General features: G+C 47.5%; 1 protein-coding gene and 1 long non-coding RNA gene across 2 annotated transcripts in view; one reads left to right on the top strand and one right to left on the bottom strand.

Moving 5' to 3' along the window:
- Positions 1-5,662: 5,662 nt before the first annotated feature.
- LOC137527706 (uncharacterized) overlaps positions 5,663-23,685 on the bottom strand; it is a 22,965-nt gene continuing 4,942 nt past the window's right edge. The window contains exon 3 of the long non-coding RNA XR_011023202.1: positions 5,663-5,745. This is a non-coding gene — a long non-coding RNA (uncharacterized lncRNA). The remainder of the gene's footprint in view (positions 5,746-23,685) is intronic.
- Positions 11,029-23,685, top strand: part of ASB6 (ankyrin repeat and SOCS box containing 6) — a 27,162-nt gene continuing 14,505 nt past the window's right edge. The window contains exons 1-3 of the mRNA XM_068248494.1: positions 11,029-11,111; positions 14,561-14,705; positions 22,675-22,850. Coding sequence (XP_068104595.1) covers positions 14,584-14,705; positions 22,675-22,850 — 298 coding nt within the window. The 5' untranslated portion in view covers positions 11,029-11,111; positions 14,561-14,583. The remainder of the gene's footprint in view (positions 11,112-14,560; positions 14,706-22,674; positions 22,851-23,685) is intronic.

The following is a 23,685-nucleotide window of genomic DNA, read 5'->3' as shown; positions in this document are numbered from 1 at the left end:
TGTGGCTGCCATCTGTATTATATAATAGTCCTCCAACAGAATACATGTACCTCCAGCTCTGCTCTCTCCAGTTCTGACAGCTTGGCGGTTTGCATTTTGAGATCAGGGTGGTCAACCTACCTCTATGCAGACCAAATGTCCTCCTCCCATCTAAGCCTAAATTTTTTTGCTCCCTAAACCTCGCTCCCTTTCCTTTTCATGCCATTCTTAACCTGCTGGGCGGTCTGGACGAGCTCAGCTCGTCCAGTACCGCCGGAGCCTGCCGCTCAGGCCCTGCTGGGCCGATTTGGCTGAAATAAAAAGCAGCACACGCAGCCGGCACTTTGCCAGCCGCGTGTGCTGCCTGATCGCCGCCGCTCTGCGGCGATTCGCCGCGAGCAGCGGCGAAAGAGGGCCCCCCTAGCCGCCTGAGCCCTGCGCAGCCGGAACAAAAAGTTCCGGCCAGCGCTAAGGGCTGGATCGGAGGCGGCTGACGTCAGGACGTCGGCTGACGTCGATGACGTCACTCCGCTCGTCGCTATGGCGACGATATAAGCAAAACAAGGAAGGCCGCTCATTGCGGCCTTCCTTGTTTATTCTGGGCGCCGGAGGCGATCGGAAGATCGCCTCCGGAGCGCCCTCTAGTGGGCTTTCATGCAGCCAACTTTCAGTTGGCTGCATGAAATAGTTTTTTTTTTTATTAAAAAAAAACCCTCCCGCAGCCTGCCTGGCGATCTTAATAGAACGCCAGGCAGGTTAAGTGTGTACTCTTCTTGAATCATAAAAGAATACTCTGAGCCTAATTCTGTTTCCTTCAGTAACCTCAATTATTTGTCTCCTAGCTTGCCTAATTCTGCCCCCCACTCCCCCTAACTAAAAGACCCCTGTTCCATATACTGCCTCTCCTAAAACGGTCTACGGGCCTAAACTTAAAGGGCCCTCCCATTCCTAATTCAATTATCCTCCTAAACCTATAAGAACCTCTTGTACCGAATTCTGTTTTCCACTAAACCTATGAAAACCCTCCCATGCCTAATTTTGTTCTCTACTCAATACCCAAGAACCTTCAAATGCGTACGTACAAAAAGGGCGCCTGGACAAAAAGGGCGCGGGGTGTAAACTCTAAATAATAATTAATCATTAATAGGGTTTATAAATATAGTGTGCTATATTTCGTTTACAAATAATGTTTAACAAAATTATAAATCATTAAATAATGTTTATGAAATCGGAAATTGTGAAAACGTTAATCTTCCCTGTTTCAAAAGTTAAACTTATAATTACGTTTATAAAAAAACCAATAATATATGTTTAATTGTTATAATTGTATATTATTGTGAATAACCGTCATTTATGGTTTGTTGTTATAATAAAAGTTGAAAATATTGTTTATAAAGATGATATAAATATAACTACGTTCGTAATAAATGTTGTAATACATTAGTAATTATTACTAAAATTTTACTAAAACTATACCTAAGCCTACTCTTACACAGAACCCTACCTGTACCTATCCCTAACCCCTAGACTCCCCTGTTGGTGCCTAAACCTAAGACTCCCCTGTTGGTGCCTAAACCTAAGACCCCCCTGTTGGTGCCTAAACCTAAGACCCCCCTGTTGGTGCCTAAACCTAAGACCCCCCTGTTGGTGCCTAAACCTAAGACCCCCCTGTTGGTGCCTAAACCTAAGACCCCCCTGTTGGTGCCTAAACCTAAGACCCCCCTGTTGGTGCCTAAACCTAAGACCCCCCTGTTGGTGCCTAAACCTAAGACCCCCCTGTTGGTGCCTAAACCTAAGACCCCCCTGTTGGTGCCTAAACCTAAGACCCCCCTGTTGGTGCCTAAACCTAAGACCCCCCTGTTGGTGCCTAAACCTAAGACCCCCCTGTTGGTGCCTAAACCTAAGACCCCCCCTGTTGGTGCCTAAGTAACCCTCCCTGTACCTACCCCTAACCCCTAGACCCCCCTCTTGGTGCCTAAACCTAGGACCCCCCTGTTGGTGCCTAAACCTAAGACCCCCCTGTTAATGCCTAAACCTAAAACCCCCCTGTTGGTGCCTAAACCTAAGACCCCCCTGTTAGTGCCTAAACCTAAGACCCCCCCCTGTTGTTGCCTAAGTACCCCTCCCTGTACCTACCCCTAACCCCTAGACCCCCCTATTGGTGCCTAAACCTAAGACCCCCCTGTTGGTGCCTAAACCTAAGACCCCCCTTTATTATGTGGATAATAATGTTTTACTAATTGTGGATTCAAAAAAAATTTTGCAATTTACGTTACGTACTGATCGCTTTATTTTGTGAATAATAATGTTTTACAAACAGTAAGAGATAAAACTTTAAATAATGTTTTAATTATTTAAATAAGATAAATATGTTTATTATTTTCATAAACCTTATTCGGCACGGGTGCATTTTATAAACGTAAATCACCACAAGTTCAGTTATAAATCATTAAACATCGCCGGGCGCCGTTTGTAAACTTTATTTAGCTCCTGGCGCCGTTTATAAACTTTATTTAGCTCCGGCGCCCTTTTTTCCTACTCGGCGCCCATTAAATGCTATTTATTATGGGAGTGAATGGCGGCGCCCTTTTTGTCCACTAGCGGCATGCGCCCTTTTTTCCCAGCTCCCCTTCAAATGCCTAATTCGGTTCTACACTAAACCTATGAGAACCCTCCCATACCTAATTACTGTATGTTCTGCACTAAGCCTATGAAAACCCTCCCATGCCCAATTCTGTACTTTTCCTTAATCTATAAAAGCCCTGCCATGCCTAATTGTTTTCATCTCCTAAATCCCAAATAACGAATTCCCCACTGATCTTAATTCTACAGCATTTACTTCCTGAGCCTAAAGTAACCCCTCTGAGCTATAAAGTAATACGCAATACAGGCTACTACCTCTCTCTTTAGATTCAGCTTGTGGGTGGGGCAATCAGGTGTGACCATGTGACACCAAAAGTAGGAGAAAACCGGATTACATCTCTCAGCTTCCTACCATTACAGTAGAAACCATTTTTCTGCATGTGGAGTTGGACTTATAGTTCGCAGGAAGTAGTTACAGAGCAGTTGTAACACCTCAATCTACTAACAGAAAACAGGTAAGGCTCTGGAGGTCTGAAGTGTGTATGGACACATGTACAGTTAGCTGTAGGCAAGCACAGCTACACAAAGGATTTTTAGTCTACAAAGTTTAATTGTAATTTACATTAATACACATTACTTTGAGAAAACCTGTTGTTTGATTCTGGTCGGGCTCTAAATTTGTTAGAATGGGAGTCAGGGCTGGTGCACACCATGAGTGCTTCTGAGCGCTTTTAAAAATGCTAGCGCTTTAAAAAGCGTTTGGCTAATGTATTTGAATGGGATGGATCACACCAGAGTGATGTGATTTTCTCCCAAACGCAAACATGGGTCCTGCAGCATTTCTGCTGATTTCTGAGGTGATTCAGCCTCAATGCTAAGTATAGAAAAGTAGAAAATCGCTCTGAAAAGTGCTGGAACAGAGCGATTTTTCAAGCATTTTTGTTACAGAAGCTGTTCAGTTCCAGCTCTACTGTAACAAAAATAAAAAACGCTACTCCAAAACGCTCCAAAAATCGCTAGGGATGATTATAAAATTGCTAGGCACATGCCTAAATTCTCTCTGAAAAATCACTTCAAAAAGCGATGAGCATTTGCAATTACGCTAGTGCTTTTTGGTGTGCACTGGCCCTAAGAAGGGTCACTCCACTCCAAGGGCTTGATTCGCTAACATACAAACACAGAACATTTATATTGCGCTTTTCTCCTGGTGGACTCAAAGCGTCAGAGCTGCAGCCACTAGGACGCGCTCTATAGGCAGTAGCAGCAGGGAGTCTTGCCCAAGGTCTCCTACTGAATAGGTGCTGGCTTACCGAACAGGAGGAGCCGAGATTCGAACCCTGGTCTCCTGTGTCAGAGGCAGAGCCCGTAACCATTACACCTTCCAGCCACCACTAATGTTAGCGCTGCATATCAGCGAGAGTTATCAGCTGTTACAAGCACTATAAAAGTAAGCGTGCCTTAATTACTGTAATTACGAGCCCTATTAGCATTATAGCGTGCGTAATGGGGGAATGGGCAGACAGCGTATGCGATGCTGCTGAAGGACTTGATCCCCGCACTCTGATTGGCCCAATACGCGCGCCGTGCCGAAAAATGGGTGAGGAAATGGACCAGAATGTGGGTGTGGTCACGGATGGAGCCAAATTTACATGAATTTAGCAACGATGGGACATTAGACTAGGACTATAGTAGGAATTAGATTGAGAGTGCCTCCGATATGGGTGCCCCCCAGTTTAGGTAGTGACAGGAGCCTCCCAGTTTAGGTAGTGACAGGAGCCCCCCAGTTTAGGTAGTGACAGGAGCCTCCCAGTTTAGGTAGTGACAGGAGCCCCCCAGTTTAGGTAGTGAAAGGGCTTCCCAGTTTAGGTAGTGACAGGTGCCCCCTAGTGTATGTAGTGAAAGTTGCAGTGCCCCCTGGTTTAGGTAGTGACAGGAGCCCCCCAGTTTAGGTAGTGACAGGTGCCCCCAGTGTATGTAGTGACAGGGACCCCCAATTTAGGTAGTGACAGGTGCCCCCGAGTGTATGTAGTGACAGGGACCCCCAGTTTAGGTAGTGACAGAGACCCCCAGTTTAGATAGTAATATGTAGCCCCTAGTTTAAGTAGTGACAGGAGCCCACAGTGTAGGTAGTGACAGGGTCTCCCCACTAACTGTAGTGACAGCAGCAGCCCAACGTCAGACCTCAAAATCAGCTGGCGACCAGTTAGAGCAGGCGGATGGTACACCGTGGACACCGTGATGCATATGTGGAAGTGATGTCACTTCCGCATATCAGTGCGGTGTCTGCGAGGTTCTAGCGCCTGCACTCACTGGTCACCGGCTAATCAGAGGTCTGACGCTGGGCTGCCTGTTGTGACTAGGCAGTGTGTGTGTGTGTGGGGGGGGGGGGGGCAGGGGAGGGCAGCTGGCAGCCAGGGAGGGGGCAGGCACCCCAATGTGCCCAACGTGTGGACGCTCATGAACAGAAGCGCGCCCGGGGACAAAGACTATTAATGCGCCCTCTAAGGAGGGGCCTGCAGCACGTGCCAAAAAGGGGGAGTGGCCATGCAACAGAATGTGGGCGTGGTAATGGGTGGGGCCAAATATACATGACCTTAGCAGTGGTGTAAAAGGTCTGCCAGGGACCCGTGTCGGAGGCACTCTCAATCTAATTCCTACTATAGTCCTAGTCTAATGTCTCACCATTGCTAAGTTCATGTAAATTTGGCTCCACCCGTGACCACACCCACATTCTGGTCTATGACCACACCCATTTTTCAGCACGGCGCGCGTATTGGGCCAATCAGAGTGCGGGGTTTAAGTCCTTTAATGTGACTGGATCCATGCTAGTGATGATGCCGGGAGGATCGGAGCCTCGTTATGTTGAGAGTTCAGCAGCATAGCGCATGCTGTCTTCCCATTCCCCCATTAAGCACGTTATAATGCCAATAGGGCTTGTAGCGTGCAATGACAGTAATTAAGGTACTTTTATGTGGTATAACAACAGAGGCGCCAAGTAGAGTAAAATTAGTTAAAATTGTTAAAAAGGGGGAAGTGGGTGGACTCACCTCCCTTCTGAAAAAATGGCCAGACAACGGGCAGGTTACTTCAAGTTTAAAGTAACATTTATTATGAGCTCCAAAAGTGCAACGCGTTTCATGGGTAACAGTCCCGCTTCTTCAGGCAAACAATTTTTGGAGGGAGCTGGGGAAGAGAAACAAAAGAGAATTAAGGTACGCTTACTTTTATAGCGTTCGTAACAGCTGAAAACGCTCACTGATATGCAGTGCTAACATTAGTGAAACAAGCCCTGGGAGTGGAGCGACCCTTCTTAGGGCCAGTGCACACCAAAAAGCGCTAGCATAATCGCAAATGCTCATCGCTTTTTGAAGTGATTTTTCAGAGCAATTCTAGGCATATGTCTAGCAATTTTATAATCATGCCTAGCGATTTTTGGAGTGATTTGGTGTAGCATTTTTTTGTTACAGTAGAGCTGGAACTGAACAGCTTCAGTAACAAAAATGCTTGGAAAATCGCTCTGATCCAGCGCTTTTCAGAGTGATTTTCTACTTTCCTATACTTAACATTGAGGCTGAATCACCTCAGAAATCAGCAGAAATGCTGCAGGACTCACGTTTGTGTTTGGTAAAAATAACATCGCTCTGGTGTGCTCCATCCCATTCAAATACATTAGCCAAGTGCTTTTAAAGCGCTAGCATTTTTAGAAGCGCTCAGAAACGCTCGTGGTTTGCACCAGCCCTGACTCCCATTCTTACAAATTTAGAGCCCAACCAGAATTAAACTACAGGTTTTCTCAAAGTAATGTTGATTAATGTAAATTACAAGTAAACTTTGTAGACTCAAAAATCATTTGCCTACAGCTGTGCATGTGTCCATACACACCTCCAGAGCCTTACCTGTTTTCTTGCAAGGGAACACAGAATAGAGACACAGAGAGCCCAATATAGTGTAGTATGTACTGGTATGTGGATATGACAATTAAGTATCTATTTATACTCACAAACATGGGTTACCGTCCAGGTAACCACTATGGTCTGGTGCACACCAAAAACCGCTAGCAGGTCCGCAAAATGCTAGCAGATTTTGAAACGCTTTTTCTTATTTTTCTGTAGCGTTTCAGCTAGCATTTTGCGGTTTTGTGAAGCGTTTTTGGTGTAGTAGATTTCAGGTATTGTTAAAGTAAAGCTGTTACTGAACAGCTACTGTAACAAAAAACGCCTGGCAAACCGCTCTAAAGTGCCGTTTTTCAGAGCGGTTTGCGTTTTTCCTATACTTAACATTGAGGCAGAAACGCATCCGCAATCCAAAATCTGCAACAGCCCTGGAGTATGTGTTTCTGCAAAACGCCTCCCGCTCTGGTGTGCACCAGCCCATTGAAATATATTACCCAAGCGGATTCACACCCGAAAGCGGATCGCAAACCGCAGCCGAAACGCTCTGGTGTGCACTAGGCCTACTGTATATCAGCAGGTGAGAAGATTAGACCTGCCATAGTGTTCCCCCCCCCCCCCCCCCCCAAAATACATGTAATCTGCCAGCATTTCTCCAAAAATTTGCGTAATTTGGCAGAGGTTCCTCCAAAATACAGATAATATGGCAATGGTTCCCCCAAAATAGACATAATCTGGCAGCAGTGGTTACCCCAACATACATATAATCTGGCAGCTGTTCCCCAAAATATACTTAGGCCCGGTTCACATTAGCGGTCGCCGTCCAGAATCGCCGTGCCGGAGCCGGACCGCATGCAGAACGGACGGAACGGACGCACGGCATAGCAATGAAAGCCTATGCGTCCGTTCACATGCGTCCGTTTCGTCCGGACCAGATCCGGACTGGATCCGGACTCCGGCATAAGACCCAACATGCGCTATTTTTTGGTCCGGCTTCTCCGGCAGCCGTATCCGGAGCGGAGCCGGACTGCACCATCCGGCCAATACAAACCAATGAGAACCGGAGAGCGCACAACACACTGGCTAAAAATCCGGATGTTCTATCCCACTTCCTATGCGTATTGTAGCGGCGATTTTGGATGGGGACACATGGGCAAGCATTTTGGAGTGGAGCAGCAGTGACTTTAAACGTGCTGGAGATGTTGGCAGTATGTCGGAGGTGGAGGTGAGTGCTAAACAGCGGAGGGCCTGATTCCACAGGTCCACCTTCTGCTTACCTCCCAGACCCCAACATTTTTATTCTGTTTCTACTATCTTTTGCCAAACGGATCCGGATCGCATCCTGATGAACACCTGATGCAACCTGACCGGATCCGGATCGGATCCAGATCAGAACCGTACGGTTCCGATCCGGATCCGGTCCGGATCCGGTCAGGTCATCCGGTCCGTTTGGCAGAGAACCGCAAGTGTGAACCGGCCCTAAATCTGGCAGCAGCGGTTCCCCAAAAATACAGTTAATCTGGCAGCAGTTCCCCCAAAATAGGTGCCCCCAGTATAGGTAACTAGGCCTATAGGTGTCCCCAGAATAGGTATCCAGGTGTATAGATGTCCCTAGTATAGGTAAGCCAGGTATATAGATGTCCCCATAACAGGTAGCCAGATCTATAGTAGTCCCCAGAATAGGTAGCCAGGTGTATAGATGTCCCCAGTATAGGTAGCCAGGTCTATAGTAGTCCCCAGAATAGGTAGCCAGGTGTATAGATGTCCACAGAATAGGTAGCCAGGCATATAGATGTCCCCAGAATAGAAAGCCAGGGGTATAGATGTCCCCAGAATAGGTAGCCAGGGGTATAGCTGTCCCAAGAATAGGTAGCCATGGGTATAGATGTCCCCAGAACAGGTAGCCAGGTCTATAGTAGTCCCCAGAATAGGTAGCCAGGTGTATAGATGTCCCGAGTATAGGTAGCCAGGTCTATAGTAGTCCCCAGAACAGGTAGCCAGGTCTATAGTAGTCCCCAGAATAGGTTGCCAGGTGTATATGTGTCCCCAGGGTATGTAGCTAGGTCTATAGGTGTCCCCAGAATAGGTAGCCAAGTGTATAGATGTCCCCAGAATAGGTAGCCAGGGGTATAGCTGTCCCAGTATATGTAGCCAGGTGTATAGGTGTCCCCAGAATAAGTAGGCAGGTCTATAGTAGTACTACCCAGAATAGGTAGCCAGGTGTCCCCTCAGCAGGAGGGGTGGCAACACAGAGAAGGGGAGCGGTAGGCACAGCAGCGGGGAAGGGGGGACATCTCCCCCCCTTCCCTCACCTAGGGCTCCCCCTCCCTCGCTCCCCACCTCCAAATATGAGCGGCTGGCAGCCAGACCAGAGTAGCAGCGCACAGATCTCCCTCCCGCGCCGGGATTAGAGGAAGTGCTTTGCCACCGCCCGCTGCTAGCCGTTCATATCTGGAGGGGGGACCGAGGGAGGGGGAGCCCTAGGTGAGGGAATGGGGGGGGGGGGAAGATGTCCCCTCTTCCCCGCTGCTGTGCTTACCGCTTCCCCTTCTCTGCGCTGGGAAATAAAAAAAAGGACAAAAAAAAGGTTGGGCGCCCTTAGGGACCCAGCTCCCAGGGGTACATGTCCTACCCCCTGCCCCCAAGCTACGCCCCTGCCCATGAATATATTACTGGTATTATAACTATCAGCCTCATCCAGAGCCCAAATAAACACAACAGTTGATGCTTGCTCCCCAAAAAATCCCCCACATTTACTAGTGGTAAATAGACCACATAGACTTTCACTGCACAGAGCAAAGACTGCTAGCAACTACAGTATATTACCACAATGTGGTGATCCCCACCCTTGTCAACTAAGCTTTCCCCAACAATCAATGTTTTCGGACAAAACATGCTATAGTCTCTATAAAGTATTCCCAAAGATGTCAGCGTTCTATAAATCCATAACAATAATAAGTCCTGCAAGCATGTAAACGTTCTGCTTTGTAATTTGTGCACCGAATATTGCCATTATTTGACTATCGATAGTCATATTCACAAGGGTACTGCCCTCTAGTGTTTCCTGCTTCTGTGTATTTTATCAAATGAACATGTACCATAGAGGCACTCAGTGCCAGGCTAATGTTGGATTCTGGCAAAGATATTTGGCCTGATGAAGGAGTTGTATATGCTTATGAAATGCGGTGCTCTAGTGCAAATACATTTTGTTAACTCATAGGATATCCGAGGCGATTAATAAAATGTAGCTTTACTTACCTGGGGCTTCTTCCAGCCCATAGAGGTCACGTGTGTCTCTCGCTGCAGCTCTGCTCCCGTGTTCCACTGCCAGAAGGATCGCCAACAAACGATGGGTCGGTGTCTTCTCCGCATGCACAGGCATGTGGCCGCACCACATAAATGCACCAACATCATCGGGAGCATACTGTACTGCACAGTACACGTTTGGTACTGGAGCATTTGCATTTAGCGATTTTGTAGTTTTTATGGTAAAACATGAAGTACAATATTGATTGATGACAAAAAAACTCTTTGAAAATCGCTCTGTTGAGCGATGTTTAAAGAGTTTGTACAGTTTTCCTATATTTTACATTGAGGTGTAATTGCCCCAAAAATGCTGCAGGACCTGCGTTTGCAAAAAATCCCATCGCTCTGCTCTGAACTAGCCCATACAAACACATTAACCAGGTGCTTTTCGAAAAACGCTGCCCTTTTAAAGGTGCTCAGTAGTGCTCTTGGTGTGAACCGGCCCTTATAAGAACTCTGTACAGCATCACGGAATGTGCTGGCCCTTTATAAACCACTAATAATAATAATAATAATAACAATAATAATAAATCGCTTGTAAAATATCAGTTACAACAATGGATATATGGGCTGGGCTCTCACATGAATTATTCAGAATACTTTATAAAACGCTGCAGAACATGTCAACTCTGCATAAGAGCACAGAAACTACAACAATAATAATGGGAGGCTAAATACATCCTGAACTTCTACAGTATATCATGGGCAGAGATATTGGCTGGCGCGCTTTTATTCTCAATACAGCACTGGCCTAAGTAAATATTTGATATTTTCACATGCTGCATACATAAGCTTTGGAGAATGTATGTCACACACCATTATGATTAATTTATAGGCATGTTACATTGTAGCTAGACCTGCACTGCCATCTCCTGGAGACAGCGAAGTGTAGCACTTCTTTTGCAAGGCTTGCAAAGCTGTTACCACTTCACTGCCATCTGCTGGCCATTGCGTATATAGCATTCACCTCCCTTTCTTCAGCGTACTATACACAATTGCTGTCTTCTACTGCCACTTGCAGGCCAAAATACATATCGCAGGTAAGTAAGCGCATACAGCTATTATCTCTCTGTTGCCATCTGCTGGCCACTGCGTTGTATAGCATTCGCCTCCCTTTCTTCAGCGTGCTATACACACTTGCTACTTCTCTACTGCCACATGCATGACAAAAGACATATCGCATCTAAGTAACCGCACACAGCTATTATCTCTCTGCTGCCATCTGCTGGACACTGTATTTTTCAGCGTAACCCGATCGTTTTATCATGTACTGACAGACGGTGTTACGCCCTATCGTTGTCGCCATTTCCGCTTCCGCTTTCGGTTCTGGGAGCTCCATCCTGCAGGGAAGAGGTAACAGTATACGGTGTGGCTGGGTTGTTGGGCTGTTTGTTAGAGATCGGATATGGAACTGTTGTGAAATGTACGATCACGCTATGTGTGTGCTGCTCTGCGCATTGTGAGGCCGTAGCTGTGGATTGGGAAGCGATCTCGGGCACCCTGCAATGAATGGGATATGATGACGTCACGGTACACTGACACACCTGCCCCCCTCAGGCTGCTTACTGGCAGCACCGGGTTTTGCAGGACTGGTCCCTGGCTTTATAAAGTAACCTTGTGCAACAAGTTTTAATTTTAACTGCAGGGCATTTTGTTTTGTATCACTTTATTACAGCCAAAAATAGGATCTTCTTCCTCTATCTATGGGTTTTATCGACAGGAACTGAAATGAACAGAGGCTGAACTGGAACTTTGAGAAGTGAAATTTCAGATCACATTTTATTCATGGCTAGAGATTGTCCAAATATCACACCTTTGGAGTGTTTAAAAATAAACACATATATTCTATTTTAGTGACTTAGAATGTGAATGTGCCCCCAAATCACAGTCACATTATTTTAGCAGAGGTCAGATCACATCAGTGTGGTAGTGTACTCTCTCCCCTCCTAACTGACTGCTTTATCTTTAAACTTAAAGGGAATGTCCAAGCAAAATAAAAAAATGAGTTTCACTTACCTGGAGCTTCTACCAGCTCCATGCAGCCATCCTGTGCCCTCGTAGTCACTCACTGCTGCTCCAGTACCTCCCTGGCAGCTTGCCAACCTCGGAGGTCGGCGGGACGCATTGCGTACATTTTTACGCATTCCCGCTAGTGCAGGAACATTAACACATACATTTTTACGCATTACTGGTTCAATGCGTAAAAACGTACGCATTAAACTAGTAACGCGTAAAAATATATGTGTTAATGTTCCTGCATAGCGGAAAATGCGTAAAAATGTACGCAATGCGTCCCGCCGACCTCCGAGGTCGGCAAGCTGCCAGCGGGGGACCAGAGCAGCAGTGAGTGACTACGAGGGCACAGGATGGCTGCATGGGGCTGGTAGAAGCTCCAGGTAAGTGAAACTAAATTTTTTTATTTTGCTTGGACATTCCCTTTAAAGAGGAACTGTAACGTAAAAACGTCCCCTGGGGGGTACTCACCTCGGGTGCGGGAAGCCTCAGGATCCTAATGAGGCTTCCCACGCCGTCCTCCGTCCCTCAGGGGTCTCGCTGCAGCCCTCCATACAGCGGTGACGTCGTTATTTACCTTCCCGGCTCCAGCGCAGGAGCTCTGACGGCTGTCGGCTCCGAAGTAGGTGGAATTACCCGATCGCCGTCGGGTCCGCTCTACTGCGCAGGCGCAAGTCTCCGGCGCCTGCGCAGTAGAGCGGTCCTGACTGAGATCGGGTATTTCCGTCTACTTCGGAGCCGACAGCAGCCACAGCGCCCCCGCTGGAGCCTGCAAAGGTAAATATTGAAGTCACAGTCGGGTCTGTCGCCGGCTGTTCGGAGGGCTGCAGCGAGACCCCTGTGGGACAGAGAACGGCGTGGGAAGCCTCATTAGGATCACGAGGCTTCCCCCACCCGAGGTGAGTACCCCCCAGGGGCGTTTTTTTAATGTTACAGAGTCTCTTTAAGGCTGCTTACACACTAAGACGTTACAGGTGCACGTTAGTGCAGCCTGTAACGCTCCCCCAACGCACAGCAATGTAACACAAGTGGGCTGTTCACACAGCCCACGTTGCGTTCCATGTAACACTGCACGTTCTGCCAAAAGTGCAGCATGCTACGGCGTTACAGCAGCTTAAACCGCGTTAGACTGTTTGCACATGTCCCGACGAACCGCCGCAAGTTACCGTCGCTCCCGCCGTACACGCCGCTCTGTCCCCACCGCAGGCTGCTCTCTCTGCCGTCGCTATGACGGCAGAGCGCTGTGCGCCGGTCAGGAGCCGCTTTCATTCGCTCCTGACCCTGTCATTCCATGTAAGCCAATGGGAACGGCTCCTGTCCGGCTCACAGTGTTCTGCCGTCATAGAGGCGGCAGGGCAGCACATTGCGGCAGGGGCAGAGCGGACCGAGCGACGGGGACAGGCTGGGGCGCGTGGTCAATGGGACGTAAAGTTTACGTCCGGTCAGGACCGCAGCGCCCCCTGCCCGATGTAGATTTATACTCGCTCGGTCCGCAGGTAGTTAAAAAGTGGTGCATCAGCATGCCTGATTTTTTTTTCTTGCATTTGATCGCAAATTGGATTCTTGTAATGTTGACTGATTAAGATCTTTACTTTCGATCTCTATGATATCAAAAATATTGTTCGCTAAATATCACACCATTACTGGGAATCCTTATCAGAGATGCACCAGATAAGAGGCAAAGAAGGATGTTTAGACAAGAGATGATACACAAAAGCAAATCCCTTTGATATCATTTCTGAAAAGGCAGAAACAGGTGTCAAGGAGGAGGTGAGCGGACACTCATACCACAACTTGAGATCGATAGGCTGTTGGAACCTAGTCTGGCAGTGTGGAAATCAATACTGTCCTATTTGCATGATGGCAGGTACACTTTGAAGCCCACCAATAGGAATTTTTATTTTAAAAGGAGTTAGAAAGTGTTTGAGGGTTATTATTTCTGTCTGTTTCCGTGGCAGTGATTTTTTTTTTTTCCCCCTCACTTTCTTCCCTATAGCCTCTATGGAACTTTGTGATGTTAACAAGGAAACACCCAACACTCCTCCACAATATAAAATATGTATTATTTTGTTGCTATGACAATCACACGTGAAGAGATTTTTCACTTCCTGTCTAAAAGAAAGTGAAGGACTTTTCCACAGATAGGGACATAGGACAACAATAGCCCCCTTAAAGTGAACTAGAGACGAAGCACCATCATGTATTTCACCATATATAACAGTGGGAACATCAGAGAAAACACCTACCCTCCTCTCTGCTTCATTCTTCACTGTTCAGCTTGCTTCTTATCAGCCCTGATAAAATCCCAGACTGAGCATTCAGTCTGGCTTTGCTCAGGAATCCTTATAGCTGAGTCATTATAGCAGAGCCAGAAGGGTGAAGGCTTGAACTTGAAAAGACACCAGAGAACACAGACTCGGCTATAATAATTCCTGAGCAAAGCCAGACTGAATGCTCAGTCAGGGATATTATCAGAGCTGATAACAAGCAGGCAGAGCAGTGAAGGATGAAACCGAGAGCAGGGTAGGTGTTTTTTCTAATGTTCCCACTGATATACAGTATATGGTAAAATACATGAGGGTGCTTCGTCTCTGGTTCCCTTTAAAGTGGTTCTAAAGCCATTCTACACCATCAAAACTGAAAAAGACAACTTCCTGGAGTTGTGCTGTAATGAAATATAGGTTGATGAGCTGATGGCGGTTTTACTCGCCTCCCTTGCGGTTTCCCCACCCCACCACTCCTCTGGCTGTGATGTGATATGTGTCATTCTTCTCTCCTGTGGTCCCCAGACTGGAAACGTCAAGCTGCCGGCATGCCTTTCCTCCACGGCTTCCGGAGGATCATATTTGAGTACCAGCCGCTGGTAGACGAGATCCTCGGCGCGGTGGGCATACAGGACCCGGAGCAAGCGGAGGTGTCGCCCGGCATTGCCAGGTACTCGCCTCTAAATGTATATACATATGGAGGCAGTTATTTTAACTCGCTACTAAAGGAGAAGCCAGAATTTGTAAAATAAAAGTATACCCCAGTTACAGTATATATTACTTCTTGCAGTTATAGGCTGGGGCACACTAGAAATCGCTTAAGTGCTTTTGCTGCATTTTTCAAAGCAATTTTGAAGCATTTTTAATTTAGCGCTCGCTATTTGTGTAGCTATTGCTATTTGCGATTTCCATTAGCGCAAGGCTTTATGGGTACAATAAGTGGTTTTGGGTGGTAAAAGTACTGCCAAAGCACTTTGTACAGTGATTGCAAGGTGATTTTTGCAGCGATCTGATCAATATATGGATTTAAGTGCAAATTATTATTATTATTTTTTATTTATATAGCGCCAACATATTCCGCAGCGCTTTACAAAGCACAATAAAACGAAAAGGGGAACATAGATACAACTAACAAATGTACAGCAGAGTTCCAAGCAGCACAAATATTGTTACAAGAACAGTAAACATTAGGAGGATGACCCTGCCCTTGGGAGCTTACACTCTAATGGGTAGTGGGGGACACACTAGGTTAGGGGGTGGAGGATGGATGAGGCAGTGATTCTTTGCCTCTGATTACAATGTGACAGATAAGGGCTATAGAATGTTATAAGCTTGTCTGAAAAGGTGTGTTTTAAGAGTGCGCTTGAAGATGCCCAGGTTTGGAGCATGACGTACAGGCTGTGGAAGAGAGTTCCAGATAAGGGATGATGCTCGTGTAAAGTCCTGGATGCGAGCATGAGAGGAGGTGATCAGCTTAGAGGCCAGGAGAATTTCTTGGGAGCAGCGAAGGTTGCGGGAGGGACAATACCTTGAGTTTAGTGAGTTTAGTGATGAGATGTATGGAGGGCACAACTTATGGAGGGCTTTCTATGTTAGAGTTAGGAGTTTGAACTGGATCCTCTGGGTAATACGTAACCAGTGGAGAGAGCAGCACAGTGGGGCTGCATCGGAACAGTGCGTGGAAAGGTGAATGAGGCGGACTGCTGAATTTAGAAGGGATTGGAGAGGTGCTAGCCTGTTTTTTGGTAGACCACAGAGCAGGGTGTTGCAGTAGTCTAGGTGGGAGACGATTAAGGCATGTACAAGCATTTTGGTGGCCTCTTGTGTGAGGAAGGGATGGATACGGAATATATTTTTGAGCTGGAAATAGCAGGTGGTAGTTAATGAGGCAATGTGAGGTTTAAAGGAGAGCTCTGAGTCAAGTATAACCCCCAAGCAGCGGGCCTTAGTGGTTGAGGTTATTGGGGTGTTATCTACAGTTACGGTTGCAATTGGTGGGGGTGTAGATAGCGATGGTGGAAAAATCACAATTTCCGTTTTAGTCATGTTGAGTTTGAGGAAGCGGGAGGACATAAATGCAGAAACGGCATGTAGACAGTCGGGGACTCTAGATAGTAGTGATGACAGATCAGGAGCTGAGAGATAGATTTGGGCGTCATCCGCATAGAGGTAATACTGGAAGCCAAAAGAGTTAATTAGTTGTCCCCGGCCAAGAGTGTAGATTGAGAAAAGAAGTGGCCCAAGAACAGAACCTTGAGGTACACCAACAGACAGTGGGTGTGGGGAGGAAATGGTGTTAGAGAAGGATACAGTGTAAGAGCGTCCAGAGAGATAAGAGGAGATCCAGGAATGTGCTTGTCCCTTGATTCCTAAAGTTGACAGTGTCTGCAGGAGCAGAGCATGATCAACTGTGTCAAAGGCAGAGGGAAGGTCAAGGAGTATTAGAATGGAGAACTGGCCTTTGGATTTAGCTACCAGTAGGTCATTAGCAACTTTTGTGAGGACAGTTTCAGTGGAATGGTGTGTGCGGAATCCAGATTGAAAGGGGTCAAGTAATGAGTTGGTAGAGAGAAAGGCAGACAATTCTGAATGGATGTGACGTTCCAGCAGTTTAGAAGCAAAGGGGAGGAGCGAGACAGGACGGTAATTGGCTAGAGAAGTTGGATCTAGAGTGGGTTTTTTGATAAGTGGTGTGATGATAGCTTGTTTGAATAAGGAAGGAAAAGTGCCAGTGGAGATAGAAAGGTTGAATAGAGTTGTTAGAGCGGGATTAAAGGAGGAAAGCTGGGGGATTAGATGAGAGGGAATGGGGTCCAGGGCACAGGTAGTGAGATGTGCTTTGGAGATTAGTGAGGAAAGATACTGTTCAGTGAGTGTGGTGAAAGATGTTAGAGTGGGAGAGTGGTCTTGTGGAGCGGGGGAAGGCAGTTAGTAGTGAGTGAGGGTGCAGGCGGACAGAAGGAATTTATAGGTGAAGGTTGAGCTGGTAAAAATGGTTGTGTGTTGAAGCTATTACGTACTGCATCAATCTTGCTTGTAAAGTATGATGCAAAGTCGTCGGCTGACAGACATGTGGTAGGGGGAGGAGGTGGGGGACGAAGTAGGGAGTTAAAGGTGTTGAACAATTGTTTTGGGTTGTGGTACTGTGAGGAAATGAGCTAGGAGAAATAAGACTGCTTAGCAGAGGTGAGGGCATCCCTGAGCTCCTGCATAGTTTGTTTATAGTGATTGAAGTCCTCTACAGCAGTGCTTTTTCTCCAGCACCTTTCTGCCACCCTGGAGCGCCTTTTCAGCTGCTTGATTTGTTCAGTGAGCCAGGGTTGCCGGTTGGTTCGGCGGGGGCGGGTGGTGGTGAGTGGAGCAGCTGAATTCATGGCAGAGGAGACTACACTAAATAAGTAACTGGATGCTGCCTCAGGGTCAGTGTAGGAAGACAGAGTACATAGAGGTTGCAAGGCCTCAGTCAGGGAATTCAGATCCAGGTTGCGCGTGACTGTATGGTGTAGTGTTGGAGGAGTTGATGGTAGAGAAGAATTGATTGAGAAGGTAAGAAGGTTGTGGTCTGAGAGGGGAAGCAGAGTGTTATGGAAGCTTGAAATAGAACAGAGGCGGGTAAAGACAAGGTCAAGAGTGTGGACGTCTTTGTGGGTGGAAGTGGAGGACCATTGGGCGAGGTCAAACGAGGAGGTGAGAGAGAGAAGTTTGGTGGCAGTAGGGCAATTAGTATCAATGGGTATATTAAAATCTCCAATGATGATAGTGGGTATATCAGTGGAGAGGAACTGGAGAAGCCATGCCGAAAAGTGATCAATGAAAGTAGAGGCTGGACCGGGCGGGCGGTAGATAACAGCAATCTGGATGTGGTATGGAGAGTAGAGACGGACAGCATGCACTTCAAAGGATGAGAGTGAGGGCAGTGGTGTGGGTGGTTTAAAGGAACAGTGTTCAGAGAGGAGGATCCCAACTCCGCCTCCATGTTTGTGGCCAGGTCTAGGGGCATGACTAAATTTTAGACTACCATATTATAGAGCAGCTGGAGACACCGTGTCTGATGGAGTTAGCCATGTCTCTGAGCCCCAGGAAGGTGAAAGTGTTGGAGATAAACATGTCATGAATAAAGGCCAGTTTATTACAAATGGAGCGGGAGTTCCATAGAGCCCCAGATATGGGGAGGGGATAGCTGGGAAGAAGGGGGATGTCAATAAGGTTGTATGTGTTCTGGGAGGGGAGGTGGTGAGGTTTGTTATTGGTGAAATGAGTTGTGGTCTGAGCAGTGTGAGGTCTAGGAGTGGGCCCTGGGTTTGGTGATATGTCCCCAGAAGCCAGGAGGAGTTGTAGGCAGAGCAGAGAGATGTGGGGGTGGGACTTGTGTGTATGCAAGTTAGGTTTAGTGAGAGCAGAGGAGGGGTAGTGTGAGCAGAGAAATAGGAAAATTTCGTGGCTAGAGAGAAGGGGAGACAATAGCAAAGAGGGAGCAATGTGTATGGTGTTGCTGACTGTGGGAGAATGAAGTTACTGAATTTTCAGGAACAGAAGGCAAAAAAAAGTGGTTGAGAGAGACATTTTAAACATTGTGAAGTGGTCTATAGGGATGTCGATAGCTGACAGCAGGAGGGTGGAGTGTGTTTAGATACAGGAATTGCAGAAACAAGCAAGCATATGGTAAAACAGATAAAAAAAAACAGTTAAGTAGCAAACCATGTGACTGAAGTGCAGAGTATCCTGCCAGTTCCCTCTGTTCCCTTCTGGTTTAATTTTGGTCTAATTTGGGTCTTTTGCTGTGCACTTAAGATTAATGCACATCTGACCACGTCATATCTGACTTCGTAACTAGATTAAATAGACTGCAGAGGGGATTGAGGTGTGTGCTGGAATGAAGATCAGGTGTGAATGGCCAGGCATGGGCTGTGGGAGGCTGGGTCAGTCTACAGACATGCAAATTATGACTACTTAATTAAGTACACATTGCAGCATAAGGCCTGGCACCAGGAAATGGTCACAATTATGTATGCGTACAATAACGTTAATAGCAATGCAGGTAAAAGTTGAACATAAGCAAGAATTGTTTGATTGCAGACAGAAATTGCATGAAGACAGATATTAAATCAGATGCAGATCATATGCGTACCATAACGTTAATGCAAATGCTGCAGGCATGGCGATAAGCGATTCTGGGAAATAGTTACTGTGGGATCACCTCCACAGAGTTGCTTTTAAAATCGCTGGCTATTCCAAAACGCTGCTGAAAGTTCCCCCCCCCCCCCCCCCCCGCAGAAATTGCCGTCCTGCAGCTTGTCAGCAATCTCGAGGGGAAAGGGCGTTGCTTGCAGGAGAGGCTCCATTGCAAAATGCCAACTGCATTATGCATTATTATGTTCCTAATGCCCCTTCCCCAGCTGTCTTTGGGCAGCTCTGCCTCTTCCCCCTCCTCGTGCACTCTGCTCTATGATGAGACACACAGAGCAGAGCTGCAGAGTCGTGACCTCAGGGGTCACTGAGACCAAAAGCAGAGGATCTCTAGCCACAGGAGCGACAGAGAGCAGCAGTAATTGAGGTTACCTGATCCGGCTAGCCTCCTTCCCCCCCCCCCCCCCATTACAAAAATGCCCACCTGGTTCTCTTTAACCACTTCAGGACCACAGGCTTTACCATCCCCTAAAGAACAGGCCATTTTTCACAAAAATGGCCACTGCAGCTTTAACCTTCCTGGCCGTAAGCCCGAGCTGAGCTCGGGCTATGCCGCGCAGGAAGATATCTCAGCCCCTGGTGGGGCGATTTTCTTCATTTAAAATGCTGTACGCGCAGCTAGCACTTTGCTAGCCGCGCGTACAGCTTGATCGCCGCCGCTCTGCGGCGATCGCCCGCACGCAGCGGCGCAAGAGGGCCCCCCGCCAGAGCCCTGCGCTGCCTGGACCAATGAGTTCCGGGCAGCGCTATGGGCTGGATCGGAGGTGTCTGACGTCAGGACGTCGGCTGACGTCCATGACGTCATTCCGATCGTCGCCATGGCGACAGGAGAAGCCAAACAGGGGAACGTGTTATATACGCGTTCCCCTGTTTGCTATTAATGCCGGCGACGATCGCACTAGAGGGACACATGCGCCCTCTAGTGGTGTTTCATGTAGCTACCACTCTGGTAGCTTTACATGAAACAAACAAAAAAAAATAAAAAAAAAAAAAGGATTTTTGCCTTTTTGGCAAAAACCATTAACTGCCAGGAGGGTTAAGGCCTCGCTGCAGGGCTACACAACTCAGCACACAAGTGATTTCCCCCCCTTTTCTCCCCACCAACAGAGATTTCTGTTGGTGGGGTCTGATTTCACCCCAGGTGTTTGTTTGTTTGTTTTTTATACATATTTGTTTTTATTTTGTTAATATTTTTTACTATTTTTTTTATTTATTTTACATTTCCTCCCTCCCTACCCCCCGCCAGCCAATCAGTGTGATCGGCTGTCATAGGCTTCAGCCTATGACAGCGGATCACTTCCGCAGCAACAGATGGGACAGCCGTATCACACGGCTGTCCCCAGTACAGTGCTGCCTTAGATTGCAGCGCTGTACATGGTGATTAGACGGCGGTTTCGCCATCTAACAGTCTCCGAGCAGCGATCGCCGCTGGGAGACCAAGCAGGAGAAGCGCACGCAATCTCCTGCAAAACGAAGCCCCAGGACTTTACTCCGATCGGCATTAGGCGGTCCTGGGGCTGCCGGCACGCCCATTGGCGTGACGCGGTCGGCAACAAGTTAAAGAGAACCGGAGCCAAAGCCTGGGTTCAAAAACACATATTTACCTAAGGAGGGGGAAACATCTTGATCCAAATGAGGCTTCCCTCGCTGTCCTCCGGTCCCCCATTGCTGCTCGCTGGCCCTCCAGCTGATCGGGGCTGCCCTCCTCTTCTGAAGTGAGTGGCTCTAGCTTACTATACAGGTGCGGCTGTACTGAGGCAGGCTGAGTAGGGCCATGTTCATGCTTGAAGAGTAGCGCACCCCTGATCAGATTACTGACATGTCCGTCTCTGTAATCTTCAGAGGGTCCGCTCTCGGCGACACAGTGGGAAGCCTCATTAGATCCACTGGCTTCCCTCTACATAGGTAAGTGTATGATTTTTATATACGAGTTTTTCTCACGTTAAAGAGACTTTGAAGTCTCATAAAATTCACATTTTTATTTTAAAAATCAGTTCAACATCATTGCCCGACCTAAAACGCTGCATCTCCGCGGCTGAACACTAACTAAATCCTTCCTAACCACCAACCCCTCCCCCCACCCCCCACAAAATCCACGACTTTCTTGGTTGTGGATTTGCTGCCCCGAGAGGCAGAGCTTTCAGCTGCGTGTCAGTCCATCCATATCTCCGCCTCTCCCTCGCCCCCCTCTCAGTGAAAGAAGACTGAGAGGGGCGGGCGGAGGCAGCGATCCGCACAGATGGACGTGTGTAGAGGCAGAGCTGCAGCCGAAAGCTCTGCCTCTCACGGAAGTCGCGGGGGTGAGGCGTTTTAGGTAGGGCAATGATGTTAGTGATTTTTAAAATAAAACGTGAATTTTATGAGACTTCACTAGAAAGCACGATCACTGAGCGCTTTTAGAAGCGATTCTTGCACCGGTTTCTGGAGTGATTTACGGTACTTTTGAAGCATTTGCTATTGGTAAGGATTTGTACAGCGATTGCAATTTCCTGTTTTGTTTTTGTGGCTCTGGGTAGTGAGATCCCTGCAAAATCATTTTAGTGCAGAGATTGAAAAGTGATTTTGCAGCATTCCTATACTTTGTATTGAAGCAAAAATGCTTGAAATGCTACAAGAATCGCTATTCCAATTTAGGGCAGTTGTAATCACTCCTGTGGAGTCACTTCCATTGACTTTTATTAGCCTAATGCTTTTGGAATCGATGGCGATTTCAAAGCGTGGCTGAAACAGCTCCTGTGCATCCCACCCCTAAAGGCTGTTTTATTGCAAGCGTTCTTGTTTGTTTATAAATAACCCCATCTTGTCCTCACAGATGTAAAGCCTTGTATATACACTAGGTGTTTCTGGAAGGAGAATCTAATTTGTGTAGCGTACCACCTGATTTCCTAGTAGGCTAGCGGCACGTTTTGTTGCTATGGAGAGGGGAGGAGGGATGATGCAACAAGGGGCGGGGGGAGGAGGAGGAGCAGAACAATGCTCAGTACCAAGATGATCTGGCATCCAATCTCTTGGTGACACATTAGGGAGGCTGTACACAGCTGCAATCTTGGGAGAGGTGACCGTAAACGGCCGCCCATGCTGAGAACTATCTATCGCAGTGATGGCTAACCTTGACACTCCAGCTGTGGTGGAACTACAAGTCCCATGAGGCATTGCAATACTGTGACAGCTCTAAGCATAACTCGGGGAGGCAGAGGCATGATGGGATTTGTAGTTTCACAGCTGGAGTGCCAAGGTTGGACACCACTGATCTATCGTGTTAATGAAGCATAAGCCCTTTATTATAACTGTCATGAAAATGGCATTGTGCTGTAAATTATCCCTAAATGTATTGAAGCTGTTGCTTTTACTACTGCCAAATGCCGTCCACAGGACGCTCTGAAATAAGTTACTGAGAGGCTGTATTCTATCTCTTTATTGCACATTACATATTTGGTCCTGCTTGTCTTCAGCTACCTGGAGGAGCCCAGTGACAAATTTGTGACTCTGAATGAACTGCTGGAGCGACATTCGGACTCCGCCTACTACAAGGATGGGATCAGCTACTCTCTGCTGAAGGTGGCTGAGCTGGGCCTGGTGCCGGCCGCTGAAATCCTGCTGCAGTATGGGGCGGATCTCGGCTTTGAGGGTAAGTTCATGTTTATGAGAAGATTCCGTATAAGACGCTCCGGATTATAAGACGCACCTAGGTTTAGAGGGCACAAACCAGGGAAAAAAATATATGTATACTAAACCTGGTGCATCCATGGTGCAGGGGCGTCTTGTACATGCTCTCCCCAAATGGTGTCCCTTATGTGCCCTCCTGTGTGTGCCTTATGTGCCCTCCTGTGTGTGCCTTATGTGCCCTCCTGTGTGTCCCTTATGTGCCCTCCTGTGTCCCTTATGTGCCCTCCTGTGTCCCTTATGTGCCCTCCTGTGTCCCTTATGTGCCCTCCTGTATCCCCATGTCTCTTCCTGTGTCCCTTTATGTGCCTTCCTGTGTCCCTTTATGTGTCCTCCTGTGTCCCAATTCTCTGGTGTTAAGTGGGTGGTCACTCTCTCTCCCGTGTCTCTGTTCCCCCTGTGCAAGTGTATGAAGGGTTCAGGCAGCCGGATCACATACCGCATCACATGCCGGGATTTTAGGCATCTGTCTCCTGTGTAATGCTGCTGGCTCTTCTCCCCCTTGTTCCTGCTCATTCTATCGTGTTTCCGCTCCCTTTGTTCAAATGTAAAATATCGGGCAGCTGGCTTCTGTACCGCTTGGCTGTGAGGATTGCAGTCCTGTCTCCTGTGCGCGGCTGGCTCTATTGAAAGGCTTGTTCTTATCGCATCATCAATATGAGCCTTTCACTAGAGCCAGCCGCGCACAGGAGACAGGTCTGCGGTACGGAAGCCGGCTTCCCGATATTTTACATTTGCACAAGGGGAGCGGAGACCCGATACAGAGAGCGGGCACACGGGGGATAAGAGCCAGCAGCATT

This window comes from Hyperolius riggenbachi, chromosome 8, assembly GCF_040937935.1.
Source record: "Hyperolius riggenbachi isolate aHypRig1 chromosome 8, aHypRig1.pri, whole genome shotgun sequence".
In the NCBI taxonomy this organism is placed as follows: domain Eukaryota; kingdom Metazoa; phylum Chordata; class Amphibia; order Anura; family Hyperoliidae; genus Hyperolius; species Hyperolius riggenbachi.
Note: the sequence above shows the minus strand (reverse complement) of the source record. Positions and strands in the feature narration are given on the sequence as shown.